Source organism: Vidua chalybeata, chromosome 7, assembly GCF_026979565.1.
Source record: "Vidua chalybeata isolate OUT-0048 chromosome 7, bVidCha1 merged haplotype, whole genome shotgun sequence".
In the NCBI taxonomy this organism is placed as follows: Eukaryota; Metazoa; Chordata; class Aves; order Passeriformes; family Viduidae; genus Vidua; species Vidua chalybeata.
This window is the reverse complement of record NC_071536.1, coordinates 7,927,517-7,949,522: the sequence shown is the minus strand read 5'-3', so window position 1 is coordinate 7,949,522 and position 22,006 is coordinate 7,927,517. Positions and strand designations below refer to the sequence as shown.

Genomic DNA, 22,006 nt, shown 5'->3' with positions numbered 1-22,006 from the left:
TCCCCCCACCCCCCCAGAGACTCAAGAACTGATTTAAGCCCAAACTATTTGAAGGCTCTTACTTGCTCATTTGATTTTGTCTCCAGTTCCCCTATCTGCCTCATAAAGTAAATTAGAAACCTTCTCATGTCTAACAAATTTATGGAAGGCCAGCTTACAGAAAGTTGCTATCCGCATGACACCACTGTCATCATTTGGTTGATTTGGCAGTGCTGGTCTGGACAAGCCCTGGATGAACTTGCCCTTTTTTATGTAAAGCAACCTCTTTCTTCTAAGGGTTAAAGTTGAAAGACAGGTCAGTGTGGTCCAGACAATCTCTGTGTTATCATGTGTCATTAATTATGCTTCATCCTTTATCTCCTGAGTGATATGTTCATTAGGCCAAAGCATGTATTGCTTAATGAGGCATTTTGACTTTATTACTCTTTCCCAACTGTTCAGGGAAATTTATATTTGTAAGTTTAAAGCACAGCCAAATTGACAGTGATAGACAATTTGGCATTAGGCACTTTTTTCCAAGATTTAGTCCAACACTGTCTTATTGAATACAGCTGCGAAACTCAGATCTTACAGATGGTCACCACAATTCTCAGAGACTAGAAAGCCAGGACATTGGTGCCAGCTTATGTAATGACCCTTAAAGTACTGACATGTACAAGAAAATCCACGTGTCTTTACTGTGCCTTTTTTCCTAAGCAGGCGTGGTTGGAAGGGGAACTTTAACTGTGTGATGTTCTGAGAGGTTGGTGTTACCCGAGATGGATGTGAGGGTCTCCACTCTGGTCCTGTGCCTGGGAAGGAACAAAGCCAGACTGTTAATGACAGCTTCCCCATGGCGGTGGGAAAGAAGGACAGCAGACAATCATTGCTAGATTAGTTTCTCTCCAGGATACTTTGACCTTCTCATGGCAAATAATGGTAATTTTTTTTTTTTTGCAGCTGAACACATAAACACTGTTTTCATTTTCTGTGGGCTGTTCTGCAGGGGAAGAAAAAAAAAAAAACCAAAAAAACAAACAAATCCAACCCCAACAAAAATCAAGCTGCAGTCAGTAAACCAGATTTTTATTCCCCTCCTCTTTCTGCATACATGGCTCCTTAGGGCTCATATTTTCATGGAAGACCCATACATAGGCAGCAATCATTTGTGAAAACAAGAGGGACAGTTGTTCCCAGGTTTCTCATTTTCCTTCACTGCAGTCTGGAATCCATCTTCCAGTCCTAGTGGTCCCACTCCCTACCCAGCCATTGTCACCTTAACATGCAGCTGATGGCTGAGTTTGGTGTCACAAAGGGACAATTCAAGAGTGACATAGAAAATAAGGACTGGAAAGGCATAAACTTACATTAAAAAAAGCAGATCCTATTTTTATCCAAAAATAAGGGATGCTAAACTTCCTCCTGACAAAATATAATGATCTAATTTTGTCTGATGCTTCTTTGAGGCATCAGCACCTCCCTGAGAAGGAGGAGGAAACTGCATAGTGTTTTGGATGCAGAAGGTCCAGCAGGAAGTCTCCTACAACCCCCATGCAACACTTTCTCTAGATTTTCACTAAGCAAAGTAGTATGAGTGTAGATTTTATATCAATATGATAAAATAATATTCCTCTGTTTGCTTAGTTGCAGGTGCAGAGATCTTGTTAAAAAAAATTCTGATAACTGAACTTCCTGATGTGTTTTGCATTAATTAATTTTATGTGGTTTAAATATGATTATGAAAGAATATTTGGACTATTATTAAATTTTATTATTCTACTTTAATGATATTTTTATTCTATCAATAAAAAATGATGGAATTAAACATGACATGGTCTCACCTTAATATAATTTGGTCTATTAACTGGAAAATATAGAATTATATTTTTTCTTCTTTTTTTTGAGAATTATGTTTTGATAGCAGGAAGCAGGAAGGAGAGCTAGATGCATAGCTAGATTCTGTTCAAACTCAGCTGAATAAAATCAAACCATGCCAATTTAAATCAGCTGCAAATCTGGCCTCTGACTATGTTGCTTTCCATTTGGACAGAGGGATGTGCAATGCATCAACGGGTCACATGAAAAAATGATCCAAGGTTATTCAGCCAGAGAAATCATTAAGCTGTTTGATTTTGCATTGTGGGTGATCACAGAATTTTTATTCCCAGAAAGAAAATAAGAAAATTGGTCCAAATGCTACATCCTTCTTGTCTTCCCTATTTAAAAGAGGTTAGTAGCACTAAAAAGTCACCCTTGAACTAAAAGTCACTGCCATGGTGAAAGGCTGAAGGCTTTGAGGAAATGACCAGTGCCTGGAGAGGTGGAGAAAGTTTGGAAGGTGAAGGAGGAAGGGGATATGACCTTTTGGGACAAGGAGAGCCCAGGCAAGGGCAGAGGAACGTGAAAGCTCTAAAAGAAATGAAAGAAGAAATTTAGATGCAGGAACAACACATGTTGTAGGTAGCTAAAAATTAAAAGATTGTGCATTCAAGAAGTTTGCCAGAAGTTTGCTTTTTGTCCTCATTGCCCTTCCACTCCCTGCCCCTTTCATCACCACAGAGCTCTCTGCACCTGCAGCCCCCTGCACAGGTGAAACATCCACTTACCCTGAACCCCCTCACCAGAGAGGCCTGCTCCTTTCCAGTGCCATCCCAAAGGCCCAGATCCCAGCCAGCTGACCTGCTTCTTGCCAAACATCACACCAATATTTGGGTTACCAACGTGTCACAGTTACTACAGCAAACAGCCTAAATGCTCCTACACAGACTGCTCTGAAGAGGGTCCCACGGAGAGCCAGCCAGAGAAATGACACTCAAACCAATATGGCTAGATGTCATCCTCCTCTATTGTCTAATTTATCCATGTTTTATGCCTTTAGCTAATTAACATTCATTGGCTAACGTTATATAATTACATATACAAGTCACTTATTGACTGGCTGTTATACAACAAGCGTCTGAGCAGGTTATAGTACGTGACAGGTTTCATATACTACTCAGTGTCCAGCATTGACTATTGTGTTTGTACAAAGCTTATTGTACTTTGTACTTTGTCCTAAATACTTTAAAGTAACTAAAGTAACTCTGTAATCTGCAGGCCAGGGTTGCCCAGTTCCTGCAAAGGAATAGCATCAAGGATAGCATGTCCTTGCTCCAAGAGAAATTCCTCTACACTGCTCCTTGTGAATGCCCTAGAGCACAAAGCACTTCTGGGTGCATCTCCACACCAATGCTCACAGACACAAACGAGCCTCACGCTGCAGCCCCAGCACCCCACAGCTCCCTGTGCCTCTGGCTTCACTCCAAAGAGCCCCTCCAAAAGGCACCTTTGTGCCCCAGGGGCCCCTTGGAGTTGTGGCATCCTCACACCCTGAGCCCTCACACCCTGCTTCCCACCAGGCTGCCACAAATACAGCTTTGATCAAATAGAAGCTCCTGGACCTCAGCCTCTTGTGTTTTCCTCTGCTGGATCTGTCTCTTACTGCTGCACTCCCTGGGGATTGTGCAGAATATTTTAATAGTTCTGACACCGTGGCTAAGTGCTGACCAAAATATTCACGTTGCTTTGTTGCCTTGTTTTTTATATTTTGGTAAGTAATTATTTGAACATCTTTTTCTTACCAACCTGCTAGACCGAAGGTAAAAATACTTAGAATTTCTCCCATGCTACACAGAAAACTGTGAAAGTTGTTCACTAGACTGCTGCCATCTGCCAGACACTCATTTAAATACACTGCATATAGCAAAAGTGGGTTTGATTAAACAAGGTCTTGAAAGTATATTCTTACTGTCTGAGATTAAGCCAAATACCTCTTTTCTTTCCCCCTCCTCCCCAGCCTAAGATTATCTGTACTTATTCCAAGGAACTGTACTGACATGGTCTCCTTAGAGATTTTTTTATAATCTTTGGCACAAGCAAAAACCTTAATAATTTCCTTGACATTTGCTGTTTATTTAGGGCCAATGTAAGCCATCTATTATATATCCCAATCCTTAAATGACCCCTAAATGGCAATTTAATCACATTTTTCTCAGAATCAATACTGTTTTTGGAAAAAAATCCATCTAGGACTGTTAAGGACTAATATTGTAGTCTAACGACTATGACTACTGCAATAAATTCAATCCATTTTACTGTGTCTTGTCCTTCACAGGGGTTCCAGAAATTGCAGTTTGGAGTCTAGACAGGTTTATACTTTTTGCATAAACTTGAGACATGTAGTTTCTCACTCCTCAAATCAGTACATTTTTGCCACACACAGGGAAGAGCTTCAGCTATCAGATATCTCACATCCTTGTATTCCACTTGAAATTTCCACAACTGGGGCTAAAAAGCAAGCTTTTTATGAGTTTTTTTGCCAGATGCCCAAAGGTCACTTAGAGCCTCCAGTCCTTGTGCTCCGGTGCTCCACCCCACCCTGGATCTGATGACTTTCTGGTTCTTCTTGTCTTCTAAATTCCATTGTTCCCAGCATCACCGACATCACTTGGGGTTGCAAACCTCTGTTCAGTTTAAAATCAAGAAACTTTCCATTTTCTACTGGAATAACAATTCCACCATGCTCTGGAGCTCGCGTCCATGGAGCCCTGCAGATACCCTGGTCCCTCCAGAGGTGTGGAGCTGTGTGCAGCTTGCTGGGCACCACAGGGATGCCTCGGAGCATGGGCTGAACAGAGAGCAAGCCCACAGCTGGGACAGAGCAGCAGGCACGGGGCAAAGGCAGGACACCGAGCCATGGCAAGGCCTCAGTGGGGACATGAAGAAGCTTTTTCTGCAAGGGAACTCTGTAAAATTTCTTGCCATAGAAAGTTTCTTAACTGAGAGCAGGGAAATGGCACACATGCTCTCTTTCAAGGTCAAAGAGGGCTGGCAAAGGGCTGTGTTCAGATCCTTTTATTTTTATCACTTTCTTTTGAACTTCCTCTGTTTCATATATGACCCTGTTCCAGATATTATACAAACAAATCTGATTGTTTTGTTTTTGTCCGTTTGCTTTGAGCAAGGGTGCAGACAGATCTCAAAATCTTGGCTGCCTTGGGATCCTGTCACCCTTCCTAAACTAAAAATGCTCTTGTCACGTGACTGCCAATGCACTGATCTCTCTTCTGGCACTTCCAAACCACCATGTGCTTCCTCCAGAGGGTGACCACTGTTCTGGTTTGTGTATGCTGTGACAAACATGACATGTGATATGTTCTGTGTTGTGGCCTCAGATTTCTGCAACTGGACTGTTTTGGATTCTCTATCATCTCCTGGATGTGAGAAGATAATCTGCTTTCTACACATTCATTCTGAACTGCACTGACTGGCCAAACTCTAATTATTTTATCAGGGTTTTGTTCTGGTCCTGCAGTAGTATCCAACAAAACTTTGTCCTAGATCCCAGTTCCTGTCTTTTATTAGAATTTCAGCACCCTCTTTCCATATGGCCTTTAGAGATCACTGCGTTTTATAACTTTCTTCTTCTCCTTTCCCTCCCCTGATCAACATCACTTATTTCTTAAACAACACACAGAAAACAGTTACTAAAAAAGAAAAATGGGCTTTGTTTATTTGTTTAGTAAGGAGTTTTCTGGAAGAAGATAATTGTTTCATAAGAAATTAGCTTGATGATTTTCATGAAAAAAAATTTTAAGAGGCAAGATAAAGCTGGAAAATAAATTATTTAAATTGAACCATGAGATGAAAAAAAGAGAAACCATGACCCAGAAACTGGAGATTTTCTGCATAGCTGTCTAAAACTTCTCCAAGTATTCAATCTCTAAATGGAGATCTGCATGAAGATGAAAGATTGTATAGGATGGCTATTATTATCTGTGGCAATTTCTGCAATGCCGTGGAGTTTTTCTACAACTGACTGTCTGTGGGAACTTTCTGTGGTTTTATTAAAAGAATAATAAGGTTCAACAGAAATGTTATAAGAATCTAAAAAATTTAATTTAGATAATCCTAGACAAATTAATTCTTGCATATTATTACTGACATCCTTGAATACACAATTATGCAGAGTTCCTGTTTTAGTTACAAGATACCTCATAAAATAGATACAGCATAAGAAGTACAGAGTAGTTTTCTAGAAGCATGGAAATGTAAATGTTCTTATGACTATATTTATTATCTCACTTGTGATTTTATATACTTACTGCACTTATTTACAGTGCTTAAGTTGAAAGCAGATGCAACCGTCACACCACAATCATTATATTTGCTTACCTTATTTTACATTATCTAGTTTTTGGTACTCTCTGGATGTCACCCATCACTGCACATGTTTTCTGCTGGGGTTTCTCCCAGTATGTGTTCTCTGGCTCACAGAGTCACTCACATGCAATATTGCACTGACAGCAACCTGAAAGTGGATTAATGGAACAGTTCAGATGATGTATTCTGATTCAAGCTAAGTGGGAAACAAGAGAGATGGAAAATAATGAGCAAAATTATTATTTAATGGCTCTGTCAGGCAATGGTAGAACCACGGATGTGAGTGATATATTGATATGAAACAGTGTGACAAGTTCATTAAGACAATAGTTTACACTGTGAGAGTCACACATATAGGGAAGACAGAATTCCTTGAAGCATCTGATAATGATTACTTGAGAAAAGAAATTGGAAATTATTATTGGGGAGTTTTCTTCTACAGATCTCCAAATCAAGAAAACTCTGGTAAAGTATGTCTAAGCATAACTATTTTATCATTACTTTTATTTTTATTTTTTAACTCCACGAGTGTTGCCATTATTATTTTTTTTAATTACTTGTTTAATAGCAAGGCAGTCTTAATTATCTTGTTTACAGTTCTAGTGAGAGGTATAGATGAATGGCAGTGCTGGTTTTTCAATTACACTTCAGTAATTTGATTTGTGGCATAATAATCCATCTCCGCCTCAGAACAGTGAGGAAATCCACTATGTAACAAAATAGATGGAAAAAGACTCTTTCCTCAGCAGGGATTAAAAGCAAATCAATAAGTAACTAATACCTCATTTGGTACCATCAGGAAAATCCAACACTTGGCACCATGACACCCAGCAAGGCTGGGTTTTAGAAGACTCCTCACTGCAGATGCTTTGTTTTCTGAAGCTTTCCCTCAAAATCAAAAATCAAAGCGTCCAGCTCTATCTACTTCCAGCTGTATTCTTTACACAGGAACTCTTTGTTTTCATTTTTGTTTCCCTGAAGGGAGAGCATGATCAGATACAGAAGAGTTGACATCACCTCCAGCAGGTTTAGGGGAGCCTACAAATCTGGAATCTTAAGATTGACCTTCGAGCTTTTTAACAAATCAAAGGATTCTGTTCAGGCTTCAATTCCCTTTGTCCAGGCATGGAAGAAGTTGGCCCAAGCACCTCATTGAAGCATTTCCTCAGAGGGCCTGGCACGGGCTGTGTGCCTGCAGTCAGTGGGGAAGAAGAGGAAGGGGTGAAATCCCCAGCCCAGAGCACCCAGGAAAAGGCTGATTGTAGCAGGAGGATGCACAAGGCAGTCCTTGAGGCAGTCAGATGAAATCCAGGGGTCAGACAAGAACTGAAAGGGCTCAAATGGCTCAAAGTACCCACAAATACTCAGGTTCTTCCTGCAGACCTCTGAGTAGTACCTCTGCCTCTCCACTGCCCCACCTAAATTTAGTTGCATGATCTGGTATTTTCCAGTGAATTTCTGTGGAATTTGGATACTAAATTCTCACTGAGTCCTGAGAAAACCACTGGAAGAACATAGGAACAAATCAATCTACACAGTAAGGATATCTGAGTAGGGTCACACCTTAAAGGGCTATCTTTTAATGCAGTATTGATGATGGTAAATATTCAGAAATCTCAATAACTCTTCCAGACAGAAAATTTTCAGAGTGAACCACATAATGGCACTTTTAAAGAATAAAAGCAGGAAGTTGCACTTTCTCTGAACAGATGGAAACAGCAGATGTGCCCAGATAATTTAATAATCCGTGGCAATATTAGTTTTAGATCCAAAGCAGTCTGAGAAAAAACACACTGGATTTTCCCCAAGGACATCAATAAAATAAAAATTAACTAACACCCAAATAGAAGAGGCTAATCAGCACATCACAACATTTTTTCATGTGGTAGTTTGGTGCAGTGTCACCTTGCCACAGAGTTCTGCTGCAGCAAAGGAAACAATGCAACAAGAGCCATCTGCATGTGATAGAAATCAAATCAACTGCCCCATGGTTAGAATTTCACCAGGCAATCCTTTAGAAAGGCTGCTCTGGAGCACTGCAGGCTCCTGCTGGGACTGGGGGTCTGTAAATGTAATTGTTTAAGACTGCAGCTGTGTGACGTGCTCTACTGCAGAGATGTACAACAGTGGGATTAAATGGGCAATCCATCCAGAGAAACAGAAGCAACTGGACTGAAGATCCTTGGTCAGTTTAGGATTTTAGCAAGCAGAACTGATAGCTGCTCCTTCTGCTCGTTTCCCTGCTGTTCACAACTGTGCAGCCTCTTACTGAGCCTGCAAGAGAGTTTCAGGGTCAAAATAAGCTGCACTCTGCTTACACATTACAGGGATTTTAAAGTAGTAGGACAAAGTGGCCTACAGATATTTCAGTGTCTTGAAAGAACCAGAATTACATACTGGACTCTTCTGATAGGAGTATTTCTAACTAATTCCTGTTCAATCTGCAATAAAATAATGACAGGAAGCACAAGTATTTTAAAACAGCATAAAAATCATAAGACATCTTATTAGGACACCTTTTTCTTTCAATTTTTTTTTCTAACTTCAAAGGCTGTTGTCTTTAAAAGGATTTAAATTTCCTCATTTAATAGCAAGTGGTTTGAATTATTTTGTTTACAGCTCTAGTGAGATCTATAGATTAGAGGCAATGCTGTTTTTCTCAGAGCTCTTCCTAGCTGTCTTCTCCAACTCTCATCTTTCTTCCTTTCTGTCCTCCCTTCCTGTAAAGGAAACATTCCTGGCCAACTCTCCTCCCTTCAGACTGCTTCACTCCTAATCCCATGGGAAGATCCCTTCCTCAAGTGTTAAAACAAAAAACCCTACCCAAATGCCAAATCAACCCAGCAACAAACCCCATCATTGCAGCTTTAGCAAACCTGGAGGAGAAAGGACATTGCTGCTTCCCAGTATCCCCTGAGGCACTCAGCTCAGTCCTGCTGAGCCATATGGTGTCACTGCCACTCCCCAGGGGACACACTCCATGCTACCCTGCAAAGATCAGGGGCCAGAGAAGCTGTCAACCCCCTTTGCCTCCCCTAAATTCCCCTGTGCCTTTGAGCACTGCTGCTGAGCTCTTCACTAACACAAAGGCACCCGGGTTTTCTGTCTTTGCCATGGCCAGGTCCTGCAGGGCCTCCCAGCCTGTCTCAGCCTGGCAATGCCACAGGGAGGTGGGTGAAACCCTTCCTCAGCTGAGACAAGGTTATTTCTGTTTGCAGCTATTGGAGGGCAGAGAGTCTGTGGCACCCGTGTGGTTTGGAAGGGTTTCTGTGGTCTGCTATCACATAGAGGTATCTCAGCCCTCTTCATCCTCCTGCTGAGGATTTTTTGGGACATCCCAAAAAATAACAAATCACTGCTGTTGTGGCATGGCTGTAGAGTGAATGATGACCAATTCCGTACGAGCTTCTCTCTCTGCTAAAAGAGTACAGAAACAGAACAGGCCTGATTTGACTCCCCTGGTGTGCCAAAAGCTTGGGCAGTGACTAAAATAATCTAGGATTTTGGTAAGTAAAATGAAGCAGATGCTTGTCAAGGTTCTCCTAGCAGAGCAGCCTGAGATTTGCAAACTGCATGTTCTGACTTAGATCAAAACCACAGAGCATGTTGGAGTTTAGCTTGGATTTGAGTTTTTCCAGAAACAACGGAAACTTGGTATCACTTCAGATCACACATGAAACAAAGAAGTAAAATCTTCATTGCAAAGTTCAGTTTGTGGTCATGTCATGTGAAAGGAGGTCAGATTACCAGTGACCACACTGAAAGCTTTACTCATAGCTGAGTTCAGATATCATGAGAAGTAAAAAAGCTCTCCAATATCTGACCAAAAAAAAAAAAACCAAAAAAACCATTGCAGCCTAGAAGTATTAATGAAATTAACTTAGGTTAAAGTTTGCTAAGTAGATATCTAAAGACAGCTAAAGCATAAACTCAGGGTGAAGTAATTCAGCTCAACAGAAAAAAACACTAAGGAACACTTCCATTGCTTTTGATGATAGGGGCTTTTTTGGCTTGAAAATGCTGGCTGGAAATGACCTACATACTTTTGTTCTGGGTATATTTGAAGAAAGAATAACATCTTAATCATGTTATTTTCCTATTTCCCTAAAACACCACTTCCCCTCTTTTCTTTGCTCCATTACTCTGTCCTTTCAGTGGCAGCCCTGTGTGAATGAGAAAGAATAACCTTAGTTAAGGAGGTCTAGGGCTTACAACACATTACATTTAGAAATTGGTTCTGGCAAATTTACCAGTCAGTCACGCTGAGGAGTGTCCTCACTTCTCTGTGGCACACCCCTGCTCAACCACAACACAGGCTATTTGGAACACGAGACTCTCGGGATGATTTGAGTGAGAAAACTGGCAAATAACTCTTTCTAATGCTAACAATTTGTCTAATAAAACCTAGGAACTAGGATGCACAGATACAGGGAATAGAGAATGTATCCTGCATGTAATTAAAGCTAGCTGTGCTGAAGTCATGTAATGTACTGACTTGCTTTCCAACAAAACCTTTTCAAATGTGCTGTTAATTTGGACATGACTGCCCTTTCACTGTAACTCCCTGATGTATAATTTTTTTTTTTTTGTATCTGTGTAAGGCTGTGTTAGCCCGTTCAGAATAACAGCATGTCACACATCTATCACAGCATGTCTCAACCTGTAGCAAGAACTTTGCATCCTTGATCCCTTTCTCTCAAATTCCCCTTTTTTCTTCACTGAAAATGCTGGAGTAAATACAAATATTTCAATTTTCTCCTACTCTGTCCATATCCATAAAGCAAAGTTGGCATAAACTATTTCTTATATACATCAAATGTATATAAGAAATGCATATAAGTGTATATGTATATATATCAAGTCATTAGGGTTTCTAAGCTGCTAGATTGCAGCATCACTAATGTGGCAGCAAGGAAGGCCACAGCTCTTACATCTACTTCATGTGGTTACTCACTCTGCTATTGTGGGCTTTTCCAAAAGATTTCTGTGGAGGTTTTTTGCTGAAGGTACTTATATCGACCTATATATAAGCATCTCCATTTAAATACATGCATGTATAAATATTTGCATGATAAAGGCAAGAGCTGGAGTTTACTGTGTTGATTAGCCAGTCTTGCCATATTCTTAGAAAGGGAAAAGGCTCTTTTTCTTTTCCAAACTGCAGGTTGATTACACATAGACAGAGATAATGATATAATTATAAAATGTGTATATTTTTTTTCTTTCTTTCAGAAAGAGAAAACAAGAACTAACTACATTTCCTGGAGATGGGATTAAAAACATGTTTTGCTAATTATTCCAGGGAGGAGCTGGCTGCCAAGCCTGGAGGAGCTAAGTGTCTACATTATCTGTCAAGTATCTAAAGGTACCTATGGGACAATCACAGGGAGAACCACTGTCACACTGAAATTTATTATACTCTGTCAATAAAGGCTATTGTGAAACAATACCAATTAAAGTAGATGCACAACCATCCATGAAAGGGTCACATTAAAACATACCACCATTCACCACCATAAATCTGTGTCCCTCTGAGCAAGGGGCTCCTTGCAGTTAAAATTTCCACAATTTGGATGCACTAAGTGGGGAAGGAATGCATTCCCCATGCATTGCCATGGGCTCTAAACACATCAATTACTGGATATGAAATCAGGCAGCAAGAATTGGGAAGGCAGAGAGGATGGATGCCCCAGTGCCACAGAAGTCCAACATCCCTGTGCTGTGCACATATAACCTCACACAGAATGTGGTTCATTGCTCCTCTGGTGGCTGCTGAAAATGCTGACACAGGTTGGAAAGTGATTGAACAAGGGAATTGCACAGCTTTCCCTCCTGCCTTTCCCTGCTCTGTCCTCTGCTGCAAGTCTTTCCTGTGCCTCTCTCTTTTAATGACACTAACAGGCTGCTAACGTGAAAACTTGTCATTTTTGTCCCCAGCCCAACCTTCTCTCCAGCTCTCTGTGCCTACACTTGTTTGCCCAGCCATGGTGTCCAGACACCAGCTCCAGCCACAACTTCCAAAGGGAGCTGACAAAGCTGTTGGGACCTGACATGGCCCAGCCCAAGGCCTGACAGTCTGTGCATGGACAGGTGGCATCCCTGTGGCACACACTGCCCTTTTCTCCACAGAGACACCTCTGAATAAAAAGTGTTTTACCCTCAGCAGAGGTCAGGAGAGCCTCTGGCCACAATGGCAAAGACTTAGAAGAAAAGTTAATTATACCTAATGCAGCTGAAGAGGGAAGAATGTGCAAAGGTCTGGGCCACAGAAACCTTCTAAGAACTACTTGCACCGGATCCTGAGTGTCCTGGAGTTACCAGGAATTGAGACTGCTATGACAGAGGCAGTGGTCCATATGGAAATTAATTCATCAATCAGTGCTGGAGATGAAATTGTAAGCTTTACAGTCTGCTTGGATGGGTGGTCTTCCCCTGAGTTAAGACATAAATTTGGAGGAGGCACTGCTGTTGGTAATTTCTGGAATTCCTAGGACACGGCATACGGGCCTTCAGCCATCCACAGGAGGATGAAAGTATTAACAGCAATATTGGTCACGGGGAATTGTGTGGGTGGCAGAATTGGGATAGTGGAGGCAGCCAAGTCTGTGGGGCAGCAGTTCACTTTTCCATGTGCATTCAATCTGCCATAGCCACAGACTGGTCCTGAGACAGCCCTGTGGAGAGCAGGAGTACATTTGGCTTGGCCCCAAGCAGCATCTCCTCAGCAAATGAACTGCTGAGGACCATGATGGCAGCCACACAAAGAAAGTCCTTCCAGACAGTCCTTAATGGGAAGCTGGGACTGATTCATCAGAAGTATCCAGTCTGCCTTTCATGAGGTTTAAATGATCATGCTTCAAACAAGTCCTACAGCAGTGCTGCTTGGAAGCCTGGTTTCCCTCTCAGCAGACACTCCACAGGAACCAATTTAAGCCTGAGGGGGAAAAAAAACCCAACTAAGATATGAAAAAGATATGGAAGCATTTTTCTGTTTCTATCTCACCATACCTACAATGGTAAAAAAACTGGGAAACATCCAATATAACAGTGTAACTGAAAGGTGAACAGTTTACCCTAACAAAATAGCTTTGAAAAGATAGTTTGTAGAAGACAATCCCAGAGCAGCACACAAGAATTTTGGTAAGAACTTATTTTTATAAAAGAAAGGTATGACACTGTTTAACTGCTTTCTAAATTTGGCAAGGTTTTTCCACCATGTACTTGTTATGCACTGATGGGACAAAAACTGTAACACTAGAATAAAAACAACATTAGCTGGTTGGATAAAAGAAAGGTAGACTATACAGGGTTGGACAACATTACCCTTAAAAAACAGTTTGAGGCATTACTACATCTTGAATTTTCCCTGCCTTTGGTCAGGTCTCAGGATGCACAGAACCTGTTCCCTGGGTGCCCACAGGAACAAACTCCTGCTGTGTTCTGCTGGAAGTGTCCTCAAGTGCTGCTTTCCAGGAGTGTAACCTTAGATTGGCTCTAGTCAGAGCTCAAGTCGTGTGATGCTGTTGGGGAGGAAAAAGCACAGCTCTGAGGAACCAGGGAGCTGTAGATCACAAACATCCAGCATTCCTGAAAAACAGCAGGCTGCTTGGGGCCAACCACAGGAGGCTTTTTTTAAACTTTTCTTGGAGGCTTATTTGCCCTTTGAAACACCAACATGGAATTTGTGATTCCCAGGAAGAAGGCTGGATGTTAGGTTTTAAGAAAAAACAGTCTTGCCACTGTTTCTAAGCAGAAATGTCAGAATGTTGAGATATGGCACCCACTAGATATTTCACAGCTTTCCAGATTGTTCTCTAGGAAGACTGAAATTGTGGAAAAATAAAAGTAATTCATGAAACCTAAACAATTATAAGAAAAATAAGTAGTATTCAAACAAATAGAAGCTAGAATACTCTACGGGCTTACATTTATAAAACACAGGGATGGTGCTTTTTTTTCTACTGTTCATTAAACTCTCTCCTGCTTATTGTTTTGTTGCTTTTAAATTAAATTTGTGGAGTCAGAATGTGTCCCTATTTAATCTAAATTCTGCCAGAATGTATTTGAAGGTGGGTTTTCCCATGGGTTTTCCCCTCAGGCTGAGAAAAAGCAAGTTTTAAATGTGCTCTGTTTTGTAACAGCTGAGAGAGGGGCCAATGTCTGGAGCACATTCAATGTCTGTCTGCACCTATTTGCCTTGTGCTTGAACTCGTGATGGAGATTGACTTGACATTTCCATAAACTCTGTCAGCTCTCCTAATCTGTATTCCTGTTCAGCAGCTGCAGGGTGTGAAGCAGCTCCCCATTCAGCCCCAAACTGCCCCCTCCTGCCTCCAGAGGTACCTCGGAAGCATCAGCCTCTGGAAGGAAAGCTTTCAGTGCCCCATTTTGCACGTGTGCAGCATTCCCATTCCAGTGTGAACAGATCAATGAGCAAATACTATTTCAAACATTGTAAACAGTTTGCCCACACATTTGTCTGAAAAATGGAAGCCATCTGCAGCACAGTAGTTTTAGACCCTTAGATACTGCTCAGTAGCATTTTCTGCATCAGCTATACATTCACAGATGCTCTAAATGTCTTTTCAGAGCAGTTAAGCATCATGTGAGTGTTTTCTGTGGGGTCATGCAAATTCAGGTTTTTCCTGCTGATAATCTCACACTAACTTTCTCATTTTATATCAGCTTTCTCACTGCTTCCCTGCACCTTTTCCCACCATAACAGTTTGCTTATGAGCACACACCAAGATTCAGGATGACCCCTGCACCAGAATAAAATATTGCTTAGAATATTGTGTGGGATTTTTTTTCCTTTTGGCATTCAACCTTCTAGCCAGGGAGGTATGTGAGACACTGAATCAGTGGTCCTGAGAAAATAAATTGCTGTTTTCCTAAGTTTCAAGTAAATTCATTATGCTCTATGACTCATGTGGCTTTAATGGCCTTACTGGTTTATTTATTAGAGTGCCAAGAGGCAATTTATCTTGTTTACTTAGCTCTCTAGTCACATGTTTCAGACTTAAATAAGATCCCATTATTTTAAAATACCTACTTTTAAAAGGGCTATTAAATAATGGAATCTTCTATGAGATTATATTACTCCAAATTTCATCCATCAAGCCATTGCCATGTTACCACAGCATGCAACTGTGATGACACAGATCACAGCCTTGTTCAGTCTTTTTACATCAACTATTACAGCAACCTACAGATCTTATCAAAATACACACAGTGAGTGCTAAAAATCCTTAACACCCTGAGGGACAGCTTTTAGTGCAGACTCACTAAAACCTTAGAGATGTGAAAACAGACAAGCAACTTGTAAAGTCAACATGAACACTTTTCATCAGGAGACACTCTGACTCAAAATCTGGAAACAGCATCAAGGATTTTAATTTTTTTTTTGTTAATTTTTTTTTTTTTTGCTTAGCAGCAGTAGAATGCAGCACAGCTGAGCCCAGTCACACAAGCAATCCCACAGAGCATTTCCATGCTCTCATGCAATTTTTCACTCACTCTTACTTACCTTGAAAGCTCTTACCTTCATTGCCAAGTGTAGTTGGTCATTTTGCATCCCAGTTTTATCAATCACAAATTATATGTGATCACGTCACTGTTTTACAGGGTTCAAGTATTTCAAAAACTTAGATTTATTCTGGCTTTTTCATAGTATATAAGGTTACAGAAACAGGGGAACCCCATTCTGCATTGTTTACCCTGTAGGTGACTTTAATCTGCCATTATGGGGGCTCTCTTCCACCACAAAAACCATAGCAAAGTATGTACAGAAGAGATAATGTTCTAACATACCCTAAATATTAATGAAAAGGAGAAAAAAAAATCTCATATTTCTAATCTATCCAGGCCCCTCAAATAAGTTTTGTTGCTTTTTCTCCCCTAGTGAACCATATTATCTTTAGAGCCTTATCCTATTGCAGTGCACAGAGAAGGATTTTGTGTCTTTTCAGAGTCAAGGATTGCTTTATTGGAAAACACTGAAGTTCCTTTAAAAAACCCCCAAAATACAAGAGCACCAAAATATTTAAAATGCACAATAATTTTCCAAAACCAACCAATTTAGATCCCTAGAGAACTCATTCAGTTATTTTCAGAAAAACATGCTCAAAATATTCCAATTCTAATATGGTGCAGAAGCTTCAAAAAGCATCTTGTTTTTACTGAATCCAATGCTTACAGAATACAATCATAAAAAAATAAAATTTGCCACAATTTAAATGTCACACATGGTAAAACCTAAGGTAGCTTTTAGAAGTACTCAAGTTGAACAGAATTTCTGAGTTTCTTTTTGGTCAGAGAAGCTTGTGTGTAGCATGAAGTTGCAAAGGAATCTGAACCAATGAAAATTCAAAAGGGTCTATCCTAAGACTCCTCTTTTGGGTAAGTTCTTATAAGGAGATTAATTTATAAAGGTTTTATCAAGAAGCATTTAGAAAATATGGATGAGTGTCATGCCTTCCAATCAGTATTAGAATAAAAGCAGTTAGCTAAAGAACTTTTGTAATGGCTTAGTACAGCTTCCTTCTGGAAGCCTTTATCAGATATGCAACTTAGGCAGGTTTTTAACATGATTCAAACTACTAGAAATTAGGATAAATGCATGGAACCTGGAGCTTGCAGCAAGCAGCATTGTGGACAAGGCTCACTGTGGTTACCTACTCTGTGTGAGGCAATCTTCCTTGCTTCTGGCACACTCCAACAGCTCCAAGAGCAGTTCTTGGGGACTGCAGACATGACAAATCTCCTTCTTGGCATCCCTCGTGCAACCCTGAGATAGCATAAAAAGTGATGGGGCAGAACGAGAGAAGTTCTCACATCACTTAAGCGTCACAAAAAATGCAGTGTGGCTGAACTGCTTAATGTTGGCACAAGATGATATTTTATTCCCTTTTGATTTTCTTCTAGACTTCCTTCCTTCCTTCCTCATCTGTTTCTGCTCCTTAATCTTTATTGCAAGGCGTAAGCTCTGCTGAAATAAACAGTGGAAAACGTGAAGGAAAAAAAAAGAAAAAAAGAGTCTAAAGGCTGAAATCTGCTGACTTTGGTTACTGTCATTCATATAAGACTTAAAATAAGTTCAGTCCATTCCAGAGTCCACTTTAGGAGACTTAACCAGCAGGGTTTGTTATCCCCAACTATATAGAAATTAGATTCTTGGGAAATTTCTTGAACATAAAAGTTACATTACATATTCATATGTCTGGAAAGCTTTACCCCATGACCCACATGAATTAGATATTCACTCCATGAATCCTACTGTGTCTTGTACTTCTAGAAAGTATTTTGATCTGATGAATAAATAAATAAATGTGCAGTTTCTTTAATCTGTGCACCACCAGTGGCTGAATGCTGAATCATCCCAGGAAGGCAGCACGTATTAAAAATGTCAGGCTTTCCCCCAGACAAAGCACTGCCTTATCCTTCTGAAATAACTGAACAAACCCAGACACTTGAAATCCTGGTCTCTATTTCATTTATGACAACAACCAGTACTTTTCACCAGCTCACAGTGTAACTCGTGCCTCAGTTTCCCATTAAGAATTTGTCTAAAAAGAAAAGCAGGCTAATGAAGTACCAAAGCTTACTTGCTGCCTTTTAGCTGAAGCTCACCAAACACCTACCAGTAGGCATTTTCAGTTGCATTTTAAAACATATGGCCAGTTATTCTGAGGGTTCTTCACATGTGACTTCTGCATCCTCTAATTTTAGAAAGCAACAACAAAACCCAAAGTGTGAAAATAAGGAAACTGAGAGCTTGCCTGCAATTTTCAACACAGCTCCTGTCTTTAGAGGGTGTCCAAAGTGTGACAATCTCTAGTGACAGATGAGATACAGTGCAGAGAGGGGCTCTGTGTTAAAGCAGAGGTTTCTCAGGCAGTGACAGTCTCCTCTTTTGCAGAAGGGACTCTTTTTGTGAAGCTGAGTTGCTTGGTGAGAATGAGACCATGCTTAGCTCCACAAATTGAAAATTAATCATCAAATGAAGTCTCAGAGCCAGCCCCATTCCTTGGCACATTCAATCACCTCTGGGGTTACACGACCACGCTTCTGCAAGTGTGAGAATTTCTCCTTTTTTTCCTTTCCATCTCTGAAGCCAGAATGGAATATAATTCCTTTCACCACATGAAGGATTTGGTCTTTACCAATCTGAGCAATTTGATCAATTTTATGTTTAGCACAAATTCCATCTGTCACATGGAAGGGCAAGAGCCACTTGCAGACCCATTGGAAGTAAAGATGATTTAGGCCAAGAACATCCTGCACTGATGTTCAGTGATTTATCAAAGGTTAAAAAAAGAAAACACCAACTCACCATATTTCAGCTGTTTGACTTCAGAATTCTAACCTGAGCAGCTCATTTACTCAGGTATACCGTGATAGGCAGGTAGGAAGAAAAAAAATAGTTCGCATCATAGGAAAACAAGGAACGTAAAGCAAGGAATCCTGCTTCTAGGTGTTAATATAGCTTGGTAAGACAGGCCAGGAGAGTTGCTGGACATTCAAGTGGAACCAAAATCTACTATTACATGTCCAGATGTGATACAGCCACAGTTAGCATGGTCAGCAGAATGATCACAGTTTATAGAAGAAAAAAATAGAAATGGAAAGAAAAGGCATCCAAAAGAAAGAAAAAAGTGTTGACAAAATGGGCAGCATGAAGCTGCTCTGGTATTTTATTATTGTTGCAATTTACAAGTAAAAAAAAAAAAAAGGTCTTGTTCCTGACTCATTGGCATCATATCTCTAATCTAGTAGATGGTGTTTCTCTCTCTCTGTAACAAGACAACTTCCACAACCAACATTGTGTTGTGAGCAGCAGCAGCATCCCCCTGCCCCTGACCAGAGCAAGAGAGATTGCCCAGGCTCCTCTGACTGCTCCCAGCCAGGTATTTTCAAAGCAGCAGTGGAGATGAGGCACGAGGTGCTGCTGCTCTGCCTGTGAGAGAACACTGACAGCCACAGGGAGGGACAGCTCGTGCTCACAGCTCACAGGAGATGATGATGTGTGCTCCTTACCTGCCAGCACCCATTCCCATGCATGCCCAAGCCCCATTCCCACAATCCAAGTGCTTAGATGGGTTTTGAGCATCAGCTTGGAGGGAAGTTTTACAAGGGAAGAAATTACCAGATGGTTTAAGATCAATTCTCTCAAAAGCACTGACACTACCTGCAGCAGCCTGTGCCATTAACACACTTGGGTTACAAAGACTGTTTTCTAAGGCTCAGGAAAACTTCAATTATTATCCTTGCCTCCTTAAATAGTCAGTCAGCAGCCAAATATATTGAGCAGAGAAGTATGGGGGGAAAAAAAGGCAAAAAGAAAATTCAATTAAATCCAGGAAGCACTGAAGAGTTACTCCCTAATTGTCAGTATTATACAGCTGCACCTAGAACAAGATTTTTCTCTGCTGATTGCAGATTAGCCCAAACTCAGTAATAAAAGGGATTGGAGTCATTCCCTATCTGAGATCAGATCCTTTCCAAAGGTGACTTTTGACCCATTCCAGCTCTAAACCCTCTTTTGTGGCAGATCCAGCCCAATATTTAAGCACCACCCCATCCTACCTTCCAACTGGCCATTTTAGTGAATGAACACTGTGTTCTAGGAGGCAATTTATTTAAAAACATTTATTTTAGGCAAAATTAAACAGACATTTGAGATTACATAGAAATACAGTTTCCAATTGGATCACATAAAAATTAAAAATGCACTGTTGTGTTGATTTAATATTTTTGTATGTATTGACCAGGTATATAAGATTTAACCATGCCATTTGCAGTCAACTATCATAAAAATCAGTAACGAAAAAGGTTTCTTAAAATGTGCAAATATTATTTTAGTGTTACCATTGATAATAAATGACCACTAAATAGATGCTTATTATGTAAAGCTTTTTAAGGTACAATAAAAATACAAATTCTATTTGTTAAAAAAAGCCATTGCTATGGCTACTAAACATCCTCATTATACAAATTTGAAAATACTATATGACAAACAAAATTATAAAGACTTTTCTTTATGAAACATATACTATTCTATTTGTTAGTGATTTCATATATTTTTATATATATATATTTCTCTATAATACTCTATATGAATGATGAACTCAGAATAAGAGAGAGGAAGACAAATGTATTGTAGGATGATAAGGCCCCAATTCAGCAAGGTACCTGAGGATGTGTCAAACCCAGCAAAGGAACAATCCCATTCTTCTCGAGGACTCCAAAGGTACATGCACAAGTACTTTGTTGAACAAGGCATAAAAATACTCCTGATGAAATTGAAAAATGTGGTTTTGGTGCAAACTGTGACTGTTAAGGACAAAACTATAAGTGTCAGCAAAAAGCCTCTCATAAAAAAAAAATCTGAAAGTTTTGGGGCGGGGGGATTTCCACATTTGTATGTTTTGAGGGGAAAATACTAGAGGCTTGAAAGTTTTTGAATTGAACTCATGATGATAATTTTCTGAGATAGATTTAAGATGGTGTTTTATTGCTTATGAGAAAGATTAATGAAGAGTATGCATAGACATGTCAGCATTCATCTCACCAGCAGCTGAGAATTTTGGTGTGCAGGTATTTCTGTAACATAAACAACCAGTGGGTACAAAGGACTTACTAATAGTTGATTCTCTGCAGAAAGCCTCAAAATTAAAGACACAGAACACTGAAGAAGAGAGTAAAAGAATTATACTCAACAGAGCCTGGCTGTAAACACTCAGGTGTTGAAAGTAATTACAGAACTGAGCCCAGTGCCTGCTTATACACAAAATTACATAAGTTCCTAAGTAAATGCAAGACCATAATCTTCCTTTTAAGTTATGGCTAGCATGTAATGGATTCCAAGGTACATACTTTACACTTCAGCTATAAAATATCAAAACAAAGGGTGGTTGCTTTGCCATTCTGCAATTTAGCAGTTCTTCTGGGCTCATTAAGCACTAATTAGCAGAATAACAACTTGTTAGTTTCTAAAACATGAATGAAGGACCTAAAATCTGGATTTTATAAACCAATGACAACATATGTACAGGATAGTAACCACACACAGTGATGGAAACCAATCACACTGCATCCAGATTTACTTTTGAAATATATAGTAATGGTTAGTATTTTATGCTTTCTTCACTGCAAATTGAAATTTTTGTAGCAGATATTAATAATTTTACTGCTTGAATAATTAAATAATGCCTTAAAAGCATAATTTCAAAATGCTGCCAGGTTAAAGTATTATGTAGAATTCATGCCTGCACATTTGCAGAGAGAGGTATGAGTGACCTTTCTGAAGAACTTCTCCAAGCTAATAGTCATAAAGCATAGTAAACTCAGGCCAAAATGTGACAGAAAGAAACACAACAGCGTAATTTAATCCATAATTCATAAACAAATACAACTTTTTACATTTGTACAGGGAAAGATTGGAAATAAGTTGATTTTTTACAGAAGCAAGCCTCACAAGAGTTTACATGTTGAAAAAAGCGATTTTTGGCACATGGATAGTATCTGTGAGTACATGTTCAGAAATAAAAAAAAACCACTGCGGAGGAAATTCACATTGACTTTCTTGGCATCAGCACCTGCTGTCTAGTGGGTCAAGACAAAATACTGTGCCTTCAAGAGTTAATCCCATTTTGAACCCCTCCTGCAATGAAACAAGACATCATTAATAAAGAGCCAAGTGAGTTCTGGAGGATTACATTCTCCTTGTAAAAACATTTAAATCCAAGCATATCTTTAGGCAGACAAACTGCAATGATACTTCAGCCTGAATTCACAAATATTTACATTATTTGGTCAGCCACTTTTT

The 22,006-nt window shown here is 39.9% G+C and overlaps 1 protein-coding gene across 4 annotated transcripts in view; it reads right to left on the bottom strand.

Moving 5' to 3' along the window:
• Positions 1-19,808: 19,808 nt before the first annotated feature.
• GULP1 (GULP PTB domain containing engulfment adaptor 1) overlaps positions 19,809-22,006 on the bottom strand; it is a 146,354-nt gene continuing 144,156 nt past the window's right edge. For all 4 annotated transcript variants that reach the window (XM_053948307.1, XM_053948310.1, XM_053948311.1 and 1 more), the window contains one exon: positions 19,809-21,841. In XM_053948307.1, coding sequence (XP_053804282.1) covers positions 21,770-21,841 — 72 coding nt within the window. In that variant the 3' untranslated portion in view covers positions 19,809-21,769. The remainder of the gene's footprint in view (positions 21,842-22,006) is intronic.